Here is a 21,364-nt window from a genome sequence, read left to right as displayed (position 1 = left end):
AGGGCCTGGAGCTGTGCTGGTCACTGTGACCCCTGTGGAGCCCTCCCAGCCCGGGGAGGCTCTGCTGTGATTCCATGTCTCCATCTTTGAGGAGCAATGTGCTCAAACCAGTGTCCCAAGAGACTTCTGGCCCGGGGCTGTGCTTTGTCCTTTCCAGGACTGGCTCCCCCAGCCCCAGAGAGGTTCCACACAGATCCAGGCTTGGGGGGGCTGTTTCCAGCAGCACTGCCCACACCCAAACCTGTCCTCTGTCCCCGTGGGATGGTGCAGGGCTGGCCCCATCCCCGTGGGGCAGCAGGAACAGGGGATCTCACCCCTATTCCTGTGGGGTTGTGCCCAGCCCAGGAGGGACAAGCTCTGCCCCACTGCTTGTCCTTGGAGCAGCAGAATTCCCCTGCACCTCACCCTGGGCCAGCTCTGAGGAGCAGCAGCCCCGTGCCTGGCACATCCTTTCCCATTTTAGCTCCCAAAGGGACAGGAGAAGGCTGGGATTGGGGTCCTGGCAGCAGCTGAGGGTGGGTTCTGCTTTTCCTGAAGGAGGAATGCAGCCTCCAGGTGCCATGGGGAGAGGTGGGGCTCCTCCAGCATGATCCTCCTCTGGTGCATCTTCCCAGCCTCCAGTGGGTGCAAGGAGCACCAGGAACTCCCTGTTCCTAAAAGAACAGGAATTCTGAAGAAGAGGATTTCACCTTGGGACAGCAGCAGCTCCTACAATGCCTTGAAGTTGTTTTTTTATGCAGCAGGAAGTTGGTGTAGGCACACTGTGAGTGAGGGGCTGGTTGGAATGATGGAGCACACAAGGAATTTCCCCCAAATTTATTCAATGGCACAGTTCTTGCCCCACCTCCAGCTTCCAAAGGCAAGGCCGTGGGTCTGATCCATCCAAATAGCACAGCAATATTTCAAAGAGTTATTCCAAATGATCTTCCAATATATAAAATAAAATTTACATCTAGTCCCCATTTTTATACCAAAAAAAATAGCTTTTTTTTTTTTTTTTTTTCCCTTGTACAAAATATCTCCTCAGCAGGTTACAGACAGTCATGGGACAGGAGGCCCAGCAAGTGGTTTCCATGGATTAAGTCAGAGTGGTGGAATGATGGTGTTTGTCCTCAAATCTCTCTTTCTCCACTGAATTCACCTCATGTTTTGTAAGAGATTCCTAAAGTTTTCCAGTTCTTTCACGCTGGTTGAAACCCTGTGTGCAAGGAAAGCAAAAGGGAAATGTTACAGCAACATTCATGTAGTGAATTATTTAAAATCTGGGAGAAAGGGGCTGTATGCAGCAAAGCTTCAAGCAGCTCTTGGGAAGAGAAGATTTGGAATTGCAGCTAAATTAGGCTGAGGTTACAACCAGCCCTTCACTATTCCCCTGCCTCTTTTTAAAGCAAACACTGGCAATCACAGGGGAATAGGATATTAAGGAATTCATCCTTGGAAAATCCTATTTGCCAGAAACTCCTGGTCTCTCAACATCACCAAGAGCTAATGTATAACCAGAGTGTCCTGAAATCCCCTCCTAAAGGCCTTGTTATCCTCCTTTTCTGACAAAAACTCCTCATCCAGAGAGGCTGGACTGAAGGATTCCTGCTAAAAATGCCATCATGCACTGGGAATGAACAGGGAGAGAGGCCTAAGGACAGCAGCCTTGCCTGGGACAATGTGCTCCAAGGACAGAGTCACACAGTCCCTTAAAAATGATGGAATTCTTTGTATCTTAGCATAAATGCTTCCTTGAATTCCTTACAGAAATGCACAGTATAAAGAACATTTTAAATCATTCCAACTGTTGTACTCCACACCAACACCTGGTACCAGACTATGACCAGAGCAAGAGTCCCCCCCAAAACTGCTGGGAACTGCCTGAAATTAGAGCTCAAACTGGATGCAGCACAGCAGCTCATGCAAAAGTAGAGGGGAAAGTCTCAAACTCACCTTCCAAAGGCATTAAATAAGGCCACAATTTCCTGTCTGCTCAGCTGGAATCCATAGGAAGGGCCACTCTCAGGAATCTTCTCGATGAGCTTCTCTGAGAAGAGGATCTTCAGCGCCGTGCCCAAGCCCTGTGTCTGTGCAGGGATCAAAGAGCATCCCTGATCAGCAGCATCCAAACCTCCCTCACCTGGGCAGCATCCTCTCAACAGGGCAAGAGGATTTCACCCAAACCAGGCTCTGCACCCCTCTCCTCTCTTGGCTTATCCCAGTTTTCCAGGCTGGGCACATCAGCTGCTTCCTGCTGCCTGCACAGGTGAGGAATCAGCAGCCCTGAGCTGTACCAGGAGCTCGTTGCTATCCCAGCCCCAGAGCTCCCAAATTATCCCAGATAATCCCAGAGATTGACAAATCTCACCTGCAGCTTCCCCCACAGCCGACACTTGAAGCAGCCAACACAGTCCATGATCTTGGAAATATTCTTGAAGTGCAGCCTAAATTCCTCCTGGGGGAGAAGACATTCATGATTGTGCACTAATTAGGACTCCTGCCAGGTAGTAATCTCAATTAATCCTGGAATTCAGTGGGGCTGAGGTAGGAAAAGCCTCCTGCAGTGGGGCAGAAATTACCTTGAGTTTAGCAGCTTCCTTTTTATTCCCTGCAAAGAAGGAGTTTTCATCGAAATGCAGCGGGAAGGACCTGGAAGGGAATGATGAGAGTTTGATTCCTGCCCTCCTTGGATGTATGGCTGCAGTCAGGGGGGGGATAAACACAGGTGGGAGCCACTGGACATCTCCAGAGGTGTTTTAATCTGACATCCAATCCCAAGGAATGGAATGAGATGATTTAAGGTCCCTTCCAACCCCAACCACCCTGGGATTTTATTTTCTCTTCAAATTTGTACTGATTGTATTCCAATTTGCACTTGATTGTATTTTCTCTTCCAATTTGAGCTGGCATCTCATCTTGGAGACTTTTTCAGCAACTGCTCGATGGTTTTTAAGCAATTTCAGTGCTGACAGACAGAAGCACAGGAGGGTGACCAGATAAATCAAACACTGATCACCTGATGGGACACCCATTTCTGTCTGGTTCCAATATCTTCCATTCCTTTCACTCCAAACTCCATCCAACAGCCCCAACCTCTGTTACCAAGAAATTTAGGATGTTTTTCTAGTTGCAAACACAAAGCCAGGCCTGGGTATCCCACAGATGAGTCACACAGGTAGCCAATTTTAGGGCTGACACGTAGGCAGTTATTAAATTCAATTCTGCTAAATCCCAAAGGCAGCCAAGGCTATTAATCCATGGGACTAATTACCAAATTCTGTAATTTGCATACAGATATTATTAATGTGTTCCCAGCAAAACTAAACTACTGGTTTCATGTCCCTGCTCACGGCAAGGGGGCTGGACTAGACGTCCCTTAAAAAAGTCTTTTCCAACCCAAACCTTTCCACACTTCTGTGATTCTACTGCACAAATGACTCCAGGAAGAACCCAGGACCTGCCTTTCTAGGAGCTTCACATAAACACACTCAGAGATGGTGGCAGAGCCACTGTCCCCAGGCACTGAGTGCAATTACTTGGCCAGATGGAGAATTTCCAGCAGCAGGTGTTTCATCTCTGCATCCTGGCTTTCATTCCCGGTGTACAGCCGGAACCCCGGGCGCTCAAAGAAGGGCAGAACTTTGGACAGGGCCCTCAGCTCAATCAGGTACAGAAAATAGAGGTTTTTGAGTCTTCTGGGCCCTTCCCCTCTGGTGAGGACTTCATCAAACCTCTGCTGGAACTCCGTGACGTTGGGGCCCCATTTCTTCTCCGACCAGGAATCTGAGACGGAAACAAACCCCAAAGGCATGAGAGGTGGAGGGGTTTTGTGGGAACCCCCTAAAAAGTTCTGTGTTAAAACTGAGAGACAAATGGGACTTTTTGGGGTTTTCTTGGTCTTTAGGTTGTTGTTTTTTCTCTTACCAATAGTTTAGTATGTTGTTTACATTGTTGTGTACAAAGAGAAAGGTACAGAAAAGTCGTTTTCTTGGTCTTTAGGTTGTTGTTTATTTTTTCTCTTATCAACAGTTTAGTATTGATAAGAGAAAAAATCTTATCAATCTAGACTTATCAAAAATCTTATCAATATTAGACTTAGTGTACAAAGAGAAAGGTACAGAAAAGTTAAAAGGCACGTAGGCTTAAGGTCTTCTAAAGTTATTTTGTTCAGTTAACTTTTAGAATGTATTTTATTTCTACCTTTCTACTAATAACTAATTATTTGTTTGTTCACCCAATATTTGTGTTGTGGTTCTTTCTAAGCAATCACTCTGTTATTAATACTGTAGAAAATGGAGTAGAGGAAGAGGAAGAGGAAGAAGAGGAGGAAGAGGAAGAAGAAGAAAAGAAGAAGAAGAAGAAGAAGAAGAAGAAGAAGAAGAAGAAGAAGAAGAAGATCAGACAATGCTCAAAATCCTCCATCTTGTCTCCTACCCACCTCCACACTAAAAACCCAAAACTCTGAGGTTTTCACCCTGTGATAAACTATCTATTTCACACACTTGTAGATTCCAATTCATCCCAAAGTCTTGGAAGCTTTCTCCATGGATGAAGGTTAAAAGCGGTGTTCTCCTGGGGATCAGGACATCTCAGGAGAGGCAGAGAAGTATTCCCTGTGCCCTGGGGTCCAACAGGGATTGGTTCTGGTTCATCTCCTCCCTCCAGGGAAATGGTGAAATGGGATTCCAGGCAGGCAGATCCCAGCTTTTCCAAGTCACCAAAACCACAGAATCATTAAGGTTGGAAAAGATCTCCAAGATCAACCTTTGACTGAGTCCAACCTCTGAGTGCCACATCCAGTTGTTCCTTGAACCTCCAGGGATGGTGATCCCACCACTTCCCTGGGAAACCCTTTCCAATGCTTGACAACCCTTCCAGTGAAGAAATTTTGCCTGGAAATTGTTCAAGGGAGGGATGATTGTAACTCAGTTCAAGCCCCAGCAAACACAAAACTCCTGCAGACTTTTTTCAGGTAATTCCTGAAACTTCCTAACCAACAGGGGCACCTGAGGAGAATTCCTGATGATATGGAAAAACAAGAATGCAGGAAACTGGCCTCTATTTTCCATTTTCAAGCCCACAAAAAATATTTTACCACGTTTTTAAGATTATTCTATAAAATACATAGTGGAAGATATAAAAGTCATCCCAAGCTGAAGCTGCAGCCCCAGCTCATCTCTTGCCTCTGATGTTTCCCACATTTATCCCATCTCCCAACTCCAGCCTGGCCTGACTCACATCCAGGTGAGGTCCAAGTGGGCTGCAGACACTTAAATACAATTATTTACTTAAATCTAAATGGATTGCCCAAATTTCAACAGCAAACACCTTGACTTTCAAGCCCAGGGTTGAAATCAGACAATGCTCAAAATCCTCCATCTTGTCTCCTACCCACCTCCACACTAAAAACCCAAAACTCTGAGGTTTTCACCCTGTGATAAACTATCTATTTCACACATTTGTAGATTCCAATTCATCCCAAAGTCTTGGAAGCTTTCTCCATGGATGAAGGTTAAAAGCAGTGTTCTCCTGGGGATCAGGACATCTCAGGAGAGGCAGAGAAATATTCCCTGTGCCCTGGGGTCCAACAGGGATTGGTTCTGGTTCATCTCCTCCCTCCAGGGAAATGGTGAAATGGGATTCCAGGCAGGCAGATCCCAGCTTTTCCAAGTCACCAAAACCACAGAATCATTAAGGTTGGAAAAGATCTCCAAGATCAACCTTTGACTGAGTCCAACCTCTGAGTGCCACATCCAGTTGTTCCTTGAACCTCCAGGGATGGTGATCCCACCACTTCCCTGGGAAACCCTTTCCAATGCTTGACAACCCTTCCAGTGAAGAAATTTTGCCTGGAAATTGTTCAAGGGAGGGATGATTGTAACTCAGTTCAAGCCCCAGCAAACACAAAACTCCTGCAGACTTTTTTCAGGTAATTCCTGAAACTTCCTAACCAACAGGGGCACCTGAGGAGAATTCCTGATGATATGGAAAAACAAGAATGCAGGAAACTGGCCTCTATTTTCCATTTTCAAGCCCACAAAAAATATTTTACCACGTTTTTAAGATTATTCTATAAAATACATAGTGGAAGATATAAAAGTCATCCCAAGCTGAAGCTGCAGCCCCAGCTCATCTCTTGCCTCTGATGTTTCCCACATTTATCCCATCTCCCAACTCCAGCCTGGCCTGACTCACATCCAGGTGAGGTCCAAGTGGGCTGCAGACACTTAAATACAATTATTTACTTAAATCTAAATGGATTGCCCAAATTTCAACAGCAAACACCTTGACTTTCAAGCCCAGGGTTGAAATTTGGATTCCTCAGACAGGTATTTATGGACCAAAGCACAGGAAGGAAATGGAAATGGAAGTGGAAATAGAAATGGAAATGGACATGGACATGGAAATGGCTGCTGGAGACGGATCAATGGCCTTGGGAAAGCCCAGCCAAGCATTTCCCAGTCCAGGTGAGGTTCGTGCTGGACTGACCATCATAAAACCAGACTGGGAAGGGACAGCCTCGACCCACAGCTAGAACCCCACTCCAAAATAACCTTGGAGGAAGAGCAGAGGGAATATTTGCTGGAAGGGCTGGTACAGAGCCTGGCCCAGCCCCTGTCAGACCTGGAGGCATGAGGCAACTGCATCCCTAACCCTGTTACACCAGCTGGGTGCTGGAAGAGCACAAACAGGCCTGAGTCCTGCTGGAACAGGCTCCAAGCAGCATCTGGCAGAGCCAGGGAGGTGTCAGTGAGGCAGGAAAGTGGGGCAGGAAGCAGGATTTACCTTGCAGGAGGTACCTGGCACTCAGGTGGATGTTGATGCTGGCGTGGAGACCGGAGATGAGCCTGTAGAAAGCTCTTTTCTCCACACAGACCCCTGCAAAGGAAAGGGCAGTTTAAGACACTGAAAGCACCCACTGGATTGTCAACCCTCCTGGCTGTGAGGCAGGAATCTAATCCCACTGAGAGGGGCCCCTGATCCCAGAATTTCCCATTTCCTGTCCATCCCAGGAGGAGCAACCACACTGAGAGCAAGGATTACCTTTGAGCCACTTGTAAAACGTGTGCCCTGGAACGAGAGGAAAACACATCAGTGAGGCTGCAGCCCAAGCCTGATGCCCTGAATGCACCTCCAGGCTGGCCCCAAGGCCCTCTGCCCACTCCAGTTTGCAGGAATTGGGAAAGGAGCATTAAAAGAGCATGAAAAGAGTTTTCCTGCCCACTCTTGTGACTGATGCTTCTCTTAACAGCAGCTCCAAACAGCACGTGGGCTTTCCCCAGGGGCCTGGGAGGGCACAACAGCCCAGTGCTGGGAAAAAAACAAGGATCAGGGATTGCTTTCCACTTCTGGGCACAGAGGGGAGAGGGATATTTTTATAAAACAAACAAACCAACCAACCAAAAAACCACAGAGTGCAAGCGAGCGTGCAGAATCCCACAAGTCAGGGTTTCACTGTCCCTGCTCTGTGCATGGAAGTGACCTGGAGATCAGGATTTGGGGATGGTTTGGAGACAAGATGCTGTGGAGAATGGAGAACTCCAGGGAACAGCCCTTCTCAGGGCCTGAGGGAGGTGGGCACCCCTCTCCTACAGCTCCAGATAATCCCAATTTGGGATTGAGTTGTTCAAAGCTTTCTCAGTAATAAGCACTGAAAAAAAACCAGGAAAATTCTTGTTCCCAAAGGCTTCTCACACTTGAGTGACTGCCTTCAGACTGGACTTGTGCTGTTAAAAAAATGCTGGAGGACTTTTTAAGCCCTTCCCATGAGGATGGGCTGGGACAGGGGGCTCACAGGGATCTCCTCTTGCTCTGCTGAGCAGGGACAGGACTCAGAGAAGGGCTGGAGCTGTGCCAGGGAGGTTTGGCTTGGATATCAGGGAAAGGTTCCTCCCCCAGAGGGTGCTGGCACTGCCCAGGCTCCCAGGGAATGGGCACAGCCCCAGGGCTGCCAGGAGTATTTGGACAGCACTCCCAGGGTGGGATTGTTTGGGGGTCTGTGCAGGGCCAGGAGCTGGACTCTGACCCTTGTGACCCCACTCAGGATTTCCTATGATGCCATGCCTCTAATTCCTGGTTTTCCTGATGAATCATTTTGCTAAGCAGGTGCATTATCCAGTGGCTCAGCCTGTGACAGCAGGATAAGGACACCCCACTTGTTTCTGTTATCAGTAAAAACAAACAGTGCCACTCACCTCCGTCATCTCCTGGGGGAAAAAAGCACAAGTGGTGGAGGGAGAGAGAGAAAAAGAGGATAAAAACATTACACACGACCAGAATTAAGCTCCAAAGCACAAGCACTGCCCTGCTCATCTGCTCTGACAAGAGAAGGATCCTCTCCAGGGAGGTTTGGAAACGTTCTGAGCACAGAAACCCCAAGTGCAGCACTGAGGACACGGGATGAGAACGGTGCTGAGCAACCTGACCAGTGCAGGAGGGATCAATATTTGCAAAGGAAGTAAAAGCTGCTATTTCCAGGGACATTGCACATCTCCTTCAGCAGGAGAAGAGCCACTCCTTCACAGCAGAGTCACAGGAGGGGGATGAACACCTCCATAACCTGGGGGAGATGAGGAGATGGTGGCAGAGGGTGCTGCTGGAGGTTGATGATGATGTCTTGTTTCCAAACCCCTTCCCTGCTTTCACTGACACTGCCTGGCCTTGGCTCCAGGGCAGAGCTGCTCCTCCTGGCTGCTTCCATGGAGGATCCCAGCCAGGTTCTCATTTCCACCCATCACAGCTGGTTTGGCACTGCCAAGTTCAGGCACAGGGGCCCAGGGAGAGCTCAGGGGTCAGCCCTGCTCCAGGCCCCTCCAAAACTCACCTTTTTTCCAGGACTGGAAGATCAGAGATTCTTTTTCCACAATGGATGCTAAAAAAAGCCACTTCCAGGTGCCACAAAATCCTACACTTGGTCAAGAGCTACGAGATATTTCTCATCCAGCAGGAGAAGGAGCCCAGAGAACATTTACTGCTCCTGGAGCTGGGATCAGTTCACTACTAACCCACTTAGTGAGATAAATAAATGACTCACCTCTGCCAGATGCCAAAGGTCTTTTTACATTCTGAGGCCTAGGAGGGGAAAAATAATTTAAATAGGAGATGTAAATAAGTTACTGTCTCTTGTGTGCACAAACAGAGCAGAGCAGAAGGAGCTTCTTCTAACAGCCTAAAGGGATCTAAAATCCTCTTCCACGCTTTAACTTTGCTCAGGAAAGGAAAGGAAAGGATAGAGCAAAACCAGGGTTTCTGTGGGGGTTTGGTGGTGCATTTTCCTTTTTTTTTTAGAAAAAAAACAGGCAGGAAAACTCAATTTTCTTCTTTTGGGCCAGCCACATGACTTGTCCCTGATGCATCCCACCCTGCACAGGCACTGGGGCAAAGACAGGAGGATGTGGATTCACTTCAGACAGGAGGATGTGGATTCATTTCTGCCCCTCTGCACAAATCAGCACCCTCAGGCTCGTGGAACTGGTCCCCCAGAGCACCTACTTGAAGCAGTTTTCTTCATAAATACTGTTCCAAATTTTCCAGGCATCCGGCCCCTTGTAGCCAGTGTAACGCTCTGGGTTCAGGAGCAAATCCACGTACTCAGCATCAGGAGAATGGATGTCTGTGGAGCAGGGACAACGATTTTCTCAGGGAAAATGACATTTTCCAAGGCTGATCCAGCCACCTCTGCCCCACCATGCTAAACACAGCAAGGCCCAGAGCAGCAAGGAAGCTTTGTCAGAAATATTTGTGTATTATTTTCAAAATACTGAGGGCAGGGAGGTGGAAAGGAGCAGAAATGCTGTTTTGGTGAAATATTACACTTTGGCCTGGAATTGTTCAGCCTGGAGGAGAGGAGGTTGTGTAGAGCCCTCACAGCAACATTCCAGGATCTGAAGAGGCTGCATGGAGTGGGAGAGGAGCTCTCACTCAGGAATTGTAGGGATAGGACACAGGGAATGGCTTCCCACTGCCAGAGGGCAGGGTTAGCTGGGATATTGAGAAGGAATTCCTGGTGGTGAGGCCCTGGCACAGGGTGCCCAGAGCAGCTGTGGCTGTCCCTGGATCCCTGGCAGTGCCCAAGGCCAGGCTGGTGAGGGCACCCTGGGATGGTGGAAGGTGTCCCTGCCATGGCAGGGGGTGGAATGGGGGCTTCCAACCCAAACCATTCCATGATTTTAAGTTCTGCAGAAGTGCTCAGATCCCATGCCAGCCCTGCCAGGTGCCCATACCATCAGCCTCACAGAAGCTGTCCGAGGAGTCGTCGTGCTGTGCCCACTGCAGCACTGCCTGCCGTGTTTCCTTGCTGCAAAAAACGGGGGGAAAACCTCTCAGAGAGGGCTCTGATGCCAGCTTTCCTTCAGGACAAGGAAGGATTATGGCAAAAGAAGTCAAACCTCAGAGAGTCATCAACAGCTCCGAGCCTCTTGGCTTCTTCACACTCCTCAGCCAGGCTGTTGGCTTCTTCCGAATACTGGGTTGGAAAGAAAAGGGTGGGAGGGGTGAGGATTAAAAAGGAATTTTTTTCTCTTTTAATTTAGCCTTCATGCACTATTAGCACAGGTTAAACCCCAGAAAGCCTTTCATGATTTGGGTGTTTGCACAGGATGTCTGCAGACACCCAAAGGTTTGTGCCACGCTGACGAGTCCTGCAGGGACAGCCCCTGGGAGCTCTGTGTGCCTGCTGACACCTGCTCTTGGAGAGATGTCAGAATTCCTGGCTCCAGCACAGCCACCTCACAGGCTCTGTGCTCTCCAAGCACTTGAAGAGAGCAAAAATTCAGGCCTAAAGAACATCCTGACATTTACTGAGCCATGCTGAAAGCCTGGGGGCAGTTTTGGGTTCCTCTCGACAAAAAAGACTTTGAGGGGCTGGAGAGGGTCCAGAGAAGGGAATGGAGCTGGGAAGGGGCTGGAGCCCCAGGAGAGGCTGAGGGAGCTGGGAAGGGGCTCAGCCTGGAGAAAAGGAGGCTCAGGGGGACCTTGTGGCTCTGCACAGCTCCTGCCAGGAGGGGACAGCCAGGGAACAGGGACAGGAGGAGAGGGAATGGCCTCAGGCTGGGCTAGAGAGGGTTTAGGCTGGATATGGGGGAAAATTCCTTCCTGGAAAGGGTTGCCAGGCATTAGAAGGAGCTGCTCAGGGTGGTGGGGGAGTTCCCATCCCTGGAAGTGATCAAAACCCACGTGGATGTGGCACTTGAGGACGTGGGTTGGTGCTGAACATGGGGCTGGTGGGGTGGCAGGACTCCATGATCCTACAGATCCTTCCAGCCTTGTCACTTCTATGGCACAAAACTGGGCCACAAAATAAACCCCCTCATCCCTTTGTGCTCAGCCACACCCACCTTGTAACTTCCAGCTCTGATTCCATCAGGGACTTCATCCTGAAAGACAAAACAAAGCAAGTGCCACCTGTGGGGCTGGTGAGACCCCTCGGCCCCATCTCTGGGAAAGGTCTGGGGTGTCACCACAGAGGTGACAAGGTGACCACAGCACCCAGCCGAGCTTGCACCACATCCAACTCCTCACTCCCCACCACACCAAGGAGAAGCAACATTCCCAGTGGTTTGATTTTTATTTTTTTTTCCTCCAAAAGTCTGCAGCTTTCCACAGCTGCTACATCTGTGTCTGCTTTGCTTATCCAAGCAGGAATTTGGGGAAGCCAGGTCTGGCATCACCTTCCTGGCAGGAGCCCAGGTGCCTCCTTATATTTTTCATCTACCAGCCCCTGACACATGACATTCCAAACTTCCCTCTGACCATTCCATCATGGAATGTCAGCACCACACAACCAGCCCCAAAATTCTCCTCAATTTCCATTCTCTCCAGGAGTAGGAAGGCAATAGAACCACTGCTACAGGAGGAAATACTGTAATAGTAAAAAGGAAAATTAAGCAATATGAGTTATTTTTATTGATTTCAGGAAGAAATGGACCCAAATCAAAATAATTAAGAACAGCAGGGACAGTCAGTTCTTAAAATAAGAACAACTTTCAGCTAAAACTTAGGTAATTGTAACAGAACTCCATCACATTACTCATAATCACTACCAAAAATAGATTTTTTTTTTTAAAGGAAGAAAAAGTATTTAAACAACATTTAGGGTTATTTTGAGGTGGGAAAAAAAAAATTCATCATTCCATTTTAGAACCCAAGAGTGAGGGAGTAAAACAGTCTGTGCTGGCTGTCAACACCAAAACATGAAATGTCCCCACAGGGGCCACCAGCCACCAAGGTGTGATTCCCTCACCTTCTCACCCCCTTTTTGGGGCAGACATCTGCAGTCAGGGTGTTTTCTTACAGCTGAGGGAACAAAACCCTTTTGTCCAGGACACAGGGACAGGAGTGCCCTTGGAAATGGGATGCTGAAAGAGCCACTTCTCCTACAAGAAGAGGGCTGGAAAGCTCTGGGTCAAATTCATCAGCCAAAACTAAATCACAGTGCAGCTTATGGGCAACAAATTATGTCAATTAACACAAAAACTACAATGGATTTGCCCTAAAAACTACTTACTAATGGGAAAAAATAAAAAAAAAAGACTAGGAGAAGTTTTTGGCTGTTTGCAGAGGGTCAGCTGTTAAAATCCCAGCCTGTCTTGAAACTTTAATTAGTATTATTACAGAATTCAGTATTTTGGCCTTTCTTATGGCCACCAGTGCTGCTGCATGAAATATCCATCAGAGCCACCCCAGTTTTGCTATAACCAAAATAAAGATTCAGTCACTTGTCTGCTGTTTCCTCTTGCTTTGCAAAAGTTAAATTAAAAAAAATATGTATGCAAAAGAATGGATTTGGTACTTACAGAGGGGCAGGGCTGCACAGCACAGTCTCTCATTCCACAGTGACTGTTGTCCTCCCAAAAGGGACAAGGTTTCTGTAGGTTTACCTGCAAATAACACATCACCATTCAATATATTTGAATATATAGCCAAGCCAACCTGCCACTCCCCAGTTTTCCAAGAGAAATCCAAGTTCTGCACTTGTTTGTTCCAACCAGCAACTCCCTGGTGACCCAGACTGACAACACCACTCACAACCTTGTTATCAGCACAGGTTTAAATCCTTTTAATCCTTGCTTGGGTCTTTCTGCTGGGGCTTTCCCACCCAGACATTTCCATAATTCCAAAATGTTCTGAGGGCCAGAGCTCCTCTGCCATGGAGCCAGGCTGGGAGAGCTGGGAATGTTCCCCTGGAGAGGAGAAGGCTCCAGGGAGAGCTCAGAGCCCCTGGCAGGGCCTGGAGGGGCTCCAGGAGAGCTGGAGAGGGACTGGGGACAAGGATGGAGGGACAGGACACAGGGAATGGCTCCCACTGCCAGAGGGCAGGGATGGATGGGAGATTGGGAAGGAATTCTTTTCTGTATGGGGCTGGCACAGGGTGCCCAGAGCAGCTGTGGCTGCCCCTGGATCCCTGGAAGTGCCCAAGGCCAGGCTGGACAGGGCTTGGAGCAGCCTGGGATGGTGGGAGGTGTCCCTGCCCCTGGCAGTGGGTGGAAGTGGATGAAACCATTCTGGAATTCCAGGATTCTACTCTTCATTCAGACCAATTTCAGTATTTCTGTTACAAATCCCAACCCTGGAAGAAGAAAGGACATGACCTTCTTTAACAAATCCCAGTTTTTCTCTTCTGTGAGTTGGTACCAAGAATCATTCTTCCAAAATAATTAATATTTAACAAGATTTGGTGGGTTTGGAAGAGAAGGGCATAAAGGGAGTCTGACTGAATGGGAGCAGAATCCATCTCATGGAATCCAATCCATGGAAAGTCTGGCAGCAACAGCCATCAATGAACCTGAGGGTCTGGAACTAATGCAGGTTTTCCATGTGAAATCCTCTCATTATGGATCACTGCTCATCAGCATCTTTAAATCACAGCTCACCAAAGGAAGTCCTCTCATTAATGTGTTGCTCAAGAGGGAAAAATGGATAAGAAAATATCTTTGAATCCTCTTAAAAGTACATTGCATCTTATTGAGATTCTCCTCACAACAGAAGGGTCCAACTGACTGACTGCACCCTTAAAAGATCAGGGTTAAAATGCAGGTGGCTGATTTTAGAAAGATCAGCAATAAGTTCACAGGAGATAAAAAAAAAAAGACAGCAGCACACAAATAAATACAATTCTTGCAAGAAAAAAATGACCTTGTAGTATCTAAAATAGTCACTTTCCAGGAGTTCATTCAGTCTAGGAAAAAGTTTGTAGTTGTTGAAGGCATCGATGGTTTCTACATCACAGGTGCAGTCATCTAAATAACCAGTGACCTGGGGGAGAAAAAAAACAATAAAATCAAAATCAACAAGAAATCACATATAAACAACTCAGCCAGGACTTTTTAACACTGCAGACAATAAAAGAATTCATCACTTTCTTTCCACTCAGGTCAGTTTAGACAGGGCTTGGAGCAGCCTGGGATGGTGGAAGGTGTCCCTGCCATGGCAGGGGGTGGGATGAGATGAGCTTTAAGGTCCCTTCTAACCCAAACCATTCCATGATTCTGTGATTAATTAACTGCAGCAGAGAGCCATTTGGCACCAAAATATCTGTTTTACATCTGATGCATCCTTCTTGCATCATCCTGAACAGCTCAACAGGCTTTGTGCAAGCCCTGAAGAAAAAGAAAAAAACAAAGGAAGAAGTAGTACAAATTCAGCTGTGGTTTCCTGACACATCCATTACTGGCAGATGACAAAGTTGCTCAACACAGAAGAAGTTTTGCTTCCCCCACACCCCCAGTGAGTCCTTGGGGAAACCAGAGAATCCTGGAATCATTGAGGTTGGAAAAGATCATCGAGTTCAACCTTTCCCCCAGCACTGACCACGTCCCAGGTGCCACATCCAGAGAGGTTTTTAATCCCTCCAGGGATGGGGACTCCAGCACTGCCCTGAGCAGCTGTGCCAGGGCTGGACAACCCTTGCCATGAAGGAAATTTCCCCAACATCCAGTTTAAACCTCCTCTGCTACAACCTGAGGCTGTTCCCTCTGCTCCTGTCCCTGTTCCCTGGGAGCAGAGCCCGACCCACCCTGGCTGTCCCCTCCTGGCAGGAGCTGTGCAGAGCCACAAGGTCCCCCCTCAGCCCCTTCCCAGCTCCCTCAGCTGCTCCTCATAATTCAGCAAGAGCTACACAACAACTTCAATAAAATTATATTTACCACCAAGGAAACGGAGCTGAGAGGAGGATGGCAGAAATGGAGCACAGAGTCACATGAAATGGGGAGGTGGGGGAAAAAATAGCCAGAATTCCCTGCCCCAGTGGAACAACTCTGTTTTGTTGAGGCAGCATGATTTGGAGGCTCACTCATATTTTCAGTGTTTACACTGCAGCTCAGTGTGTCACCCTCACACATTTACTGAATTCTGTCCTGCATTTTGCACAGTAATGAAGATTAACAGTGATTTAAGATTTCCACTAACCTGAGTCACCCTTGTAAAAACAAACAGTAGCAATTTGCTAATCCAGTTACCCAATTTAAAGCTGTTGGAAATTTATATATACATTAAAAAACACATCAAAACAACAAACCACAGCAAGCCAACAACCAACCACATTTTTATTTCCTGAAATCTTGGCATGCTTCAAGTCAGGAAGCTTAAAGGTTGGGTCTAAAAGTGACCTAAAAAAGATCTGCAGATAATCTTCAACTGCTCTCTGTACCCATGCTTGACAAAGATGTCACTCCAAAGGAATGACATCCCTGTCAAAGTGGGAACATTGGAGCTCCCACCAACCCCCCACTGGAAGCAACATTTGGGCCAGGTCTGGTTTTGTTATGTCTGCTGACCAATTCGAGCCAGAACCAACCTCATCCTGGATATAATCCAGAGATGCAAAACTAACATCACTTTTTTTCTTGTCAAGCCAAAAGAGACGACAGGAGCTCACGTGGACTTAATTTTATTTGGTTTGCATGCCCTGCAATTAAATAATTCAGTTTGCAGGCTGAACACTGTGTGGAACTATACCCAAGACAGATTCTTGACTGAAATTACATGAAAGTTGTACACTGAAAGATCTGAGCTTGGGGCTTCAGCTGCAATCTTGTAACCTAACTTTGTCTTCTTCTAGTGGTAGGAAAAGATGTCAGAAAACACAAAAAGATCAGTTCAACAGTGCAAGAGGAGCTGGAAATAAAAGCATTAATGGATAATATCACTGTACTACTTCTTCCATCAGGAGTTTTACCCCACCAGGGAAGCACTGCAGATGATCCCAAAATCCTTAGGACTGGATGGGGGTCGTGCTTTGGAGCTCTCCAAATCCCAGTTTATTGGTGGGATCAGCCTCAGGGTCACCCTGACCACACCTGTGGGGGCAAGGGGCAAAGGGAAAGGTGCTGGGGAAACTCCACATCTGCTCAATCTTCCTCCAAGGATTTCAGCCAGAATGGGCAGAAATGGGCAATTTCCCCGGGCTGTGTGTGCCCAAGTTACAACCAGAGGAGCACAGAAGAGAAGCAGCACCAAGAACATCCAGAGCTGAGGCTCCTCAGAGCCCTGGTGAAAGCCCCAGTGATGCCCCCAGCAAACAGCTTGGAGCTGAGCCGCTCCAAGACTCAGGGAAGTGGCAGTGTCAGATCACTGGCAGGACTTGTCTTCATTTCAGAGGTTCCCTCCTGCTCCATGAGCCCCCAGAACCCATTTTTCAGCCCTCACTTGGTTTGGCACTTCACCTCCTGCTGCCAGAGCAGCTGAGCTCTGCGTGCCCTCCAGTGGGTTGTACCTTCAAACGCTTCCCCCCACCCCACAAACAAAATATTTACCTACATCCTCAGCCTGTGCCAAGGAGAGCAGCTGTTTGAGACAAACCAGGGATGGATCCAGTCCCCAACACGTGCCAGGAGCCTGCTGGCACCGTGACTCACCCAGCTGAGGGGTTCTGCTCCACCTGCCCTGGGTGTGAGAAGCTGGCAGGAGGCTGAGGGGCAGGGCAGGGCTGGGCTGTCCCACTGGGACAGAGCAGCAGGAGTGGCTCTGGGTGCTGAGTAAGCTGCAGGGTGACGTGCCACAACCCCAAAATCCAACCTCCACCTCGTGTGCTGGGAACACAACAGCGGGGACTCTGCAATCCCTGGGCTTGGCCTCTGCTCCAGCCTCCTTTTCCCCTCCAGGCTGCTCTTCCCACCTCTTTCTGCTGCCCTGAGTGTCACAGGAACATCCCCTGAGCAGTGGATTTTGGGATTTCTTCTCACTGCGTCCCACACCACAGCCAGGCAGGAAAGGAGAACTTTTCCCTGCATCTCCCACTAGAGCCACAACAGGGCACAGGGAAGGGAATGCCACAGAGGCTGAGGGGTTTGGATTTAGCCTGTACCAACTTCCCTGGCACTGCCTGCTCCTCTGGACAAGTCCCAGGCTGGTGGTGAGCAGATGCCTTCCCTGCTCCTTCAGCAGAAGTTTCCTGGCACAAAGGAGTTGGACTTCCATGATCCTCGTGGGTCCCTTCCAACTCAGGAGATTCCATGATTCTATGAAATTATTTCCCTTCCATCCTTGCCAGTGCACTGGGAGCAAGTTGCTGGCAGCCAGCTGAGGACAGTCATTCCTGCACCTGCCCTGGAAGCATTATCTGCCACTCCAGGTGCTTTGTCCCCATCTTCTGCCCAGAAAACAAGGACTAGGTTTCCCAGAACTCACACAGAAGCAAAGCCCACATGGGAGCATCAGGATGGGTCAAACCAGGGCCTGTCACAGCATCCCAGAATGGTTTGGGTTGGAAGGGAGCCTAAAGACCGTTTAGTTCCACCCCAGCCATGGGCAGGGACACCTTCCATCATCCCAGGCTGCTCCAAGCCCTGTCCAGCCTGGCCTTGGGCACTGCCAGGGATCCAGGGGCAGCCACAGCTGCTCTGGGCACCCTGGGCCAGGGCCTCACCACCCTCACATCAGGAATTCCCAATTTCCAATCTCCCATCCATCCCTGCCCTCTGGCAGTGGGAAGCCATTCCCTGTGTCCTCCTGTTCCTCCATCCCTTGTGAATCCCCTCTCTCCACTGTTCCTGCCATCTCCCTTCAGGTACAGCAAGGTCACAATTAGGCCACCCTGAGGTCTTCCCTCTTCCAGGCTGAAGAATCCCAACTCTCCCAGCCTTTCCTCCCAGCAGAGCTGCTCTGATCATCTTGGTGGCCTCCTCTGGACTCGCTCCAACAGCTCCATGTCCCTTCTGTCTGCAAGGAGCACAGGGCAGGACACTATTCCAGGAGGGATCTCACCAGAGCAGAGCAGAGGGGCAGAATGTACCCCCAAAGATCTGCTTCTCTCCACCTGGAAACTCCTCCTGAAGAGAGAAGAGTTCCTCCTTCCCAGAGAAATGGGAGCTGTGCTAGGAATGAATCCCTGCCCTGGAGGCTGCCGAGTGAACACCAATCCACAGGAACACGAGGACAGCCTGAAAACCTGCCCAGGTCCCAAGGAGGAAACTCTCCATGGCCAGACTCACCCCTAATGGCAGCATCCTGCCCACAGAAACATTCCCAAAGGCAACCTGCCCTCTGCCAGACAGGAAACCTTCACAAAATCCCCCAGTGCCAAACACCTGCAGCACATCCTTAATGCAGCTGCACCAGCCTGTAAACAGCAAATGAACAATAATTACCAGGAATATAAAGAAGACATCCACGGCTGACTAAGCTCTGATGCAAACAGGAATATCTCGAGGGGGGGATGAGCTGCCTGTAAAATTGGAGGGGATTTTGATATTGGAATGTTAATCAGAGCTTGGGAAGCAGAAAACAGTATTTGAAACACCAGTGTTTGTAGCAACAGATGGATGTTTCTAATAAAAGTTGCAGGGCTGCTTGGTCTCTAAGGAAGGGAGGTAAAATAACAGTGACAAAAAGCAGGTGAGGCATTGCCCTGGGTGCAGGCAGACAGGATACAACACCCATTCCAGGATCACACAGCCTGCTGAAGTCAGCACTGGGAATATTGCTGGAGCAGCACTCCCAAAAGTGGCCCTTGTCACCTGTCCCAGCACAGGCTGGCACACAAGTCAGAGCTCTTCCAGGCTTCTTCACCTCATGAGAGGGCAGGAGATGGTTCACAGGAGGAACCAAGAGCTGTTCCAGGCCTTCAAGGAGCTAAACAAAGGAGGGCAAACCAGATCACTTAAGGCTGGCCCTATTATTTTCTTTGGTGGCAAATAAAAACCACCAGACCAGCTCTGCACAAGGGGATCAGCAGATTATTTTTAACCAAGAGATGAGGCAGGCCTCAGGTGTGATTTAAAAGGTTTGGTGGTTAGAAAGGCTGAGAAATGCTGCTCTACATGACACCTTTTCCTAAAGGTAATAAAAAATCTTGCCCTAAACATTTGTAGGGAAAACCAGGCTGCTGCACAGGATGAAAAGTGCATTGCAGCATGCTGACATGCTCCTCCAGCCCAAGGAAAAGAGCCTGCAGTCAGTGCCATGCCAGCTGCCAGTTCAGTCAGTGGTTACAGCTCCTTATCCCATTCCACACTCCTGACTCAACACTCAAACCTCCCTGCTTACAGCAAGCTGCGAGGGAAAATCCTGCAGAGACCCAGAATCTAAATGCATGTTTTTCAATTCTTTATCAGCAGAGTTTTTATTTACCACTTCCACAGGAAGCTGAAAGTGTCAAGAGCCACCCCAGAAGGCAAAGCCAAAGCCAAGAGTGTAATTCCATTTGTTTTCTTTCTCCACTCTCAATTCCTGACCCACATTTAAGGACTAGAAATTTAATACAGCAAGAGTAGCCTTTATAAAAGCCTCCTGTATTTAAAGGCAACAAAATAAAGGACTAAAGACATTGTGACATCTTCACTCCTTGATCTTGCAAATGTGCTTATCACAGGAATTATTCAGGTAGCAAGGGACCTCAAAAACCATTTTATGTCACCCCCTGCCATGGCAGGGACACCTTCCACTGTCCCAGGGTGCTCCAGACCCCGTCCAACCCGGCCTTGGGCACTCCCAGGCATCCAGGGGCTGCCACTTTGCTAGTGCAAGGTGGTGTCAGAAGGAACTGCAGAGTGATCTCTACCTTAAATCCAGGCTTGGTACCCAGTTCTCTCATTTCTGTACCTCAACAGCAGCTGCACTGAGCGCTCAGTGACACCCCTGGCACACAACAAGAGGAATTAACCCCAGGAGAGTTTTTAGGGAGCAGAGCAGCCCAGCTCCCTCCTGGGCATGGCAGGGCAGGGTGGCAGGAGCCTGCTGCAGCCACGCTCCCTCCTGGAGAGCAGCAAGGCAGGAGAGGGGATGAAGCAGCTGCCAGGGATAGCAAGGATATCCCTGAAACATGCCAGGAGAGGCACCTGGGTAGCTGGGGAAGAAATGCTCAACAAGCTGGAGCACTCTCCTCTGCTGATGTGAGCAGGGAGAGAATACAGTTAAGATGGCATGGAAGAGAATCACAGAATCCTGGAATGGTTTGGGTTAGAAAGGACTTTAAAGCTTATCCAGTCCCACCCCCTGCCATGGCAGGGACACTTTCCACTGTCCCAGGCTGCTCCAAGCCCTGTCCAGCCTGGCCTTGGGCACTTCCAGGGATCCAGGGGCAGCCAGAACTGCTCTGGGCACCCTGTGCCAGGGCCTGCCCACCCTCACAGGGCAGAATCCCCAATTACACCATGTAATACACTATAAGCATTTCCATCCCTGCTCTCTGGCTGTGGAAGCCATTCCCTGTGTCCTGTCCCTCCATGCCTTGTCCCCAGTCCCTCTCCAGCTCTCCTGGAGCCCCTCCAGGCCCTGCCAGGGGCTCTGAGCTCTCCCTGGAGCCCTCTCCACGCGAACACCCCCAGCTCTCCCAGCCTTTCCACCCAGGAAAGCTCCCGCATCCCTCGGAGCATCCCCGAGCCCTCTTCCGCACTCTCCCCGGCAGCTCCACTCCCCCCGCACGCTGGGCACCCAGACCCGCGCACCGACCCCATCCAACCCCGCTCTCCTCCCGCGGCCACCCGGGCAGCGCCCACCTGGCAGAAGCAGCTGGGCTCGGAGCCGCGCCGAGCCGCACGGAGCCGCACGGAGCCGCACGGAGCGAGGGCCGCGCCCCGCGGGAGGGGCTCCGCGAACCGCGGAACGGCGGAACCGCGGCTGATCCTGAACGCCTTCGCTGTGCCGGGCTCAACAGCAGCTACAGGCCCGCTTGTCCCATTCAGCTGGTTTTTCTTTTTTTTTCTTTTTTTTTTTGTTTTTTTGTTTGACTCAGAGGCGTTTTAAAAACTTTTACTCTGGTTTTAGTTTCGTTTGAAGGGTGAGATAATGCAGATGTTATAATTCATGGTGTTACAATGAGAAGCTAATTATTTCTTAATTACACTATAATATACATATCATACCGTATCATATTCTATCTTATATCACATTATATATATTATATTATATTATATTATATTATATTATATTATATTATATTACATTA

At 49.0% G+C, this 21,364-nt stretch overlaps 1 protein-coding gene across 1 annotated transcript in view; it reads right to left on the bottom strand.

The window, feature by feature from the left end:
- Positions 1–801: 801 nt before the first annotated feature.
- The window catches only part of ERO1A (endoplasmic reticulum oxidoreductase 1 alpha), a gene marked incomplete at its 5' end in the record, with an annotated part of 23,472 nt that continues 2,909 nt past the window's right edge, over positions 802–21,364 (bottom strand). The window contains 15 exons of the mRNA XM_041409822.1: positions 802–1,198; positions 1,936–2,069; positions 2,351–2,437; positions 2,562–2,631; positions 3,519–3,765; positions 6,769–6,861; positions 7,027–7,053; positions 8,178–8,189; positions 9,017–9,054; positions 9,475–9,595; positions 10,206–10,279; positions 10,371–10,447; positions 11,319–11,357; positions 12,777–12,860; positions 14,116–14,235. Of these exons, the coding sequence (XP_041265756.1) occupies positions 1,138–1,198; positions 1,936–2,069; positions 2,351–2,437; positions 2,562–2,631; positions 3,519–3,765; positions 6,769–6,861; positions 7,027–7,053; positions 8,178–8,189; positions 9,017–9,054; positions 9,475–9,595; positions 10,206–10,279; positions 10,371–10,447; positions 11,319–11,357; positions 12,777–12,860; positions 14,116–14,235 (1,284 nt within the window). The remainder of the gene's footprint in view (positions 1,199–1,935; positions 2,070–2,350; positions 2,438–2,561; positions 2,632–3,518; positions 3,766–6,768; positions 6,862–7,026; positions 7,054–8,177; positions 8,190–9,016; positions 9,055–9,474; positions 9,596–10,205; positions 10,280–10,370; positions 10,448–11,318; positions 11,358–12,776; positions 12,861–14,115; positions 14,236–21,364) is intronic.

This window comes from Onychostruthus taczanowskii, unplaced genomic scaffold (genome assembly GCF_017590055.1).
Source record: "Onychostruthus taczanowskii isolate IOZ18803 unplaced genomic scaffold, ASM1759005v1 scaffold100, whole genome shotgun sequence".
Classification (NCBI taxonomy): Eukaryota; Metazoa; Chordata; class Aves; order Passeriformes; family Passeridae; genus Onychostruthus; species Onychostruthus taczanowskii.
The sequence above is the reverse complement of the archived record's forward strand: the minus strand, read 5'-3'. Positions and strand labels throughout refer to the sequence as shown.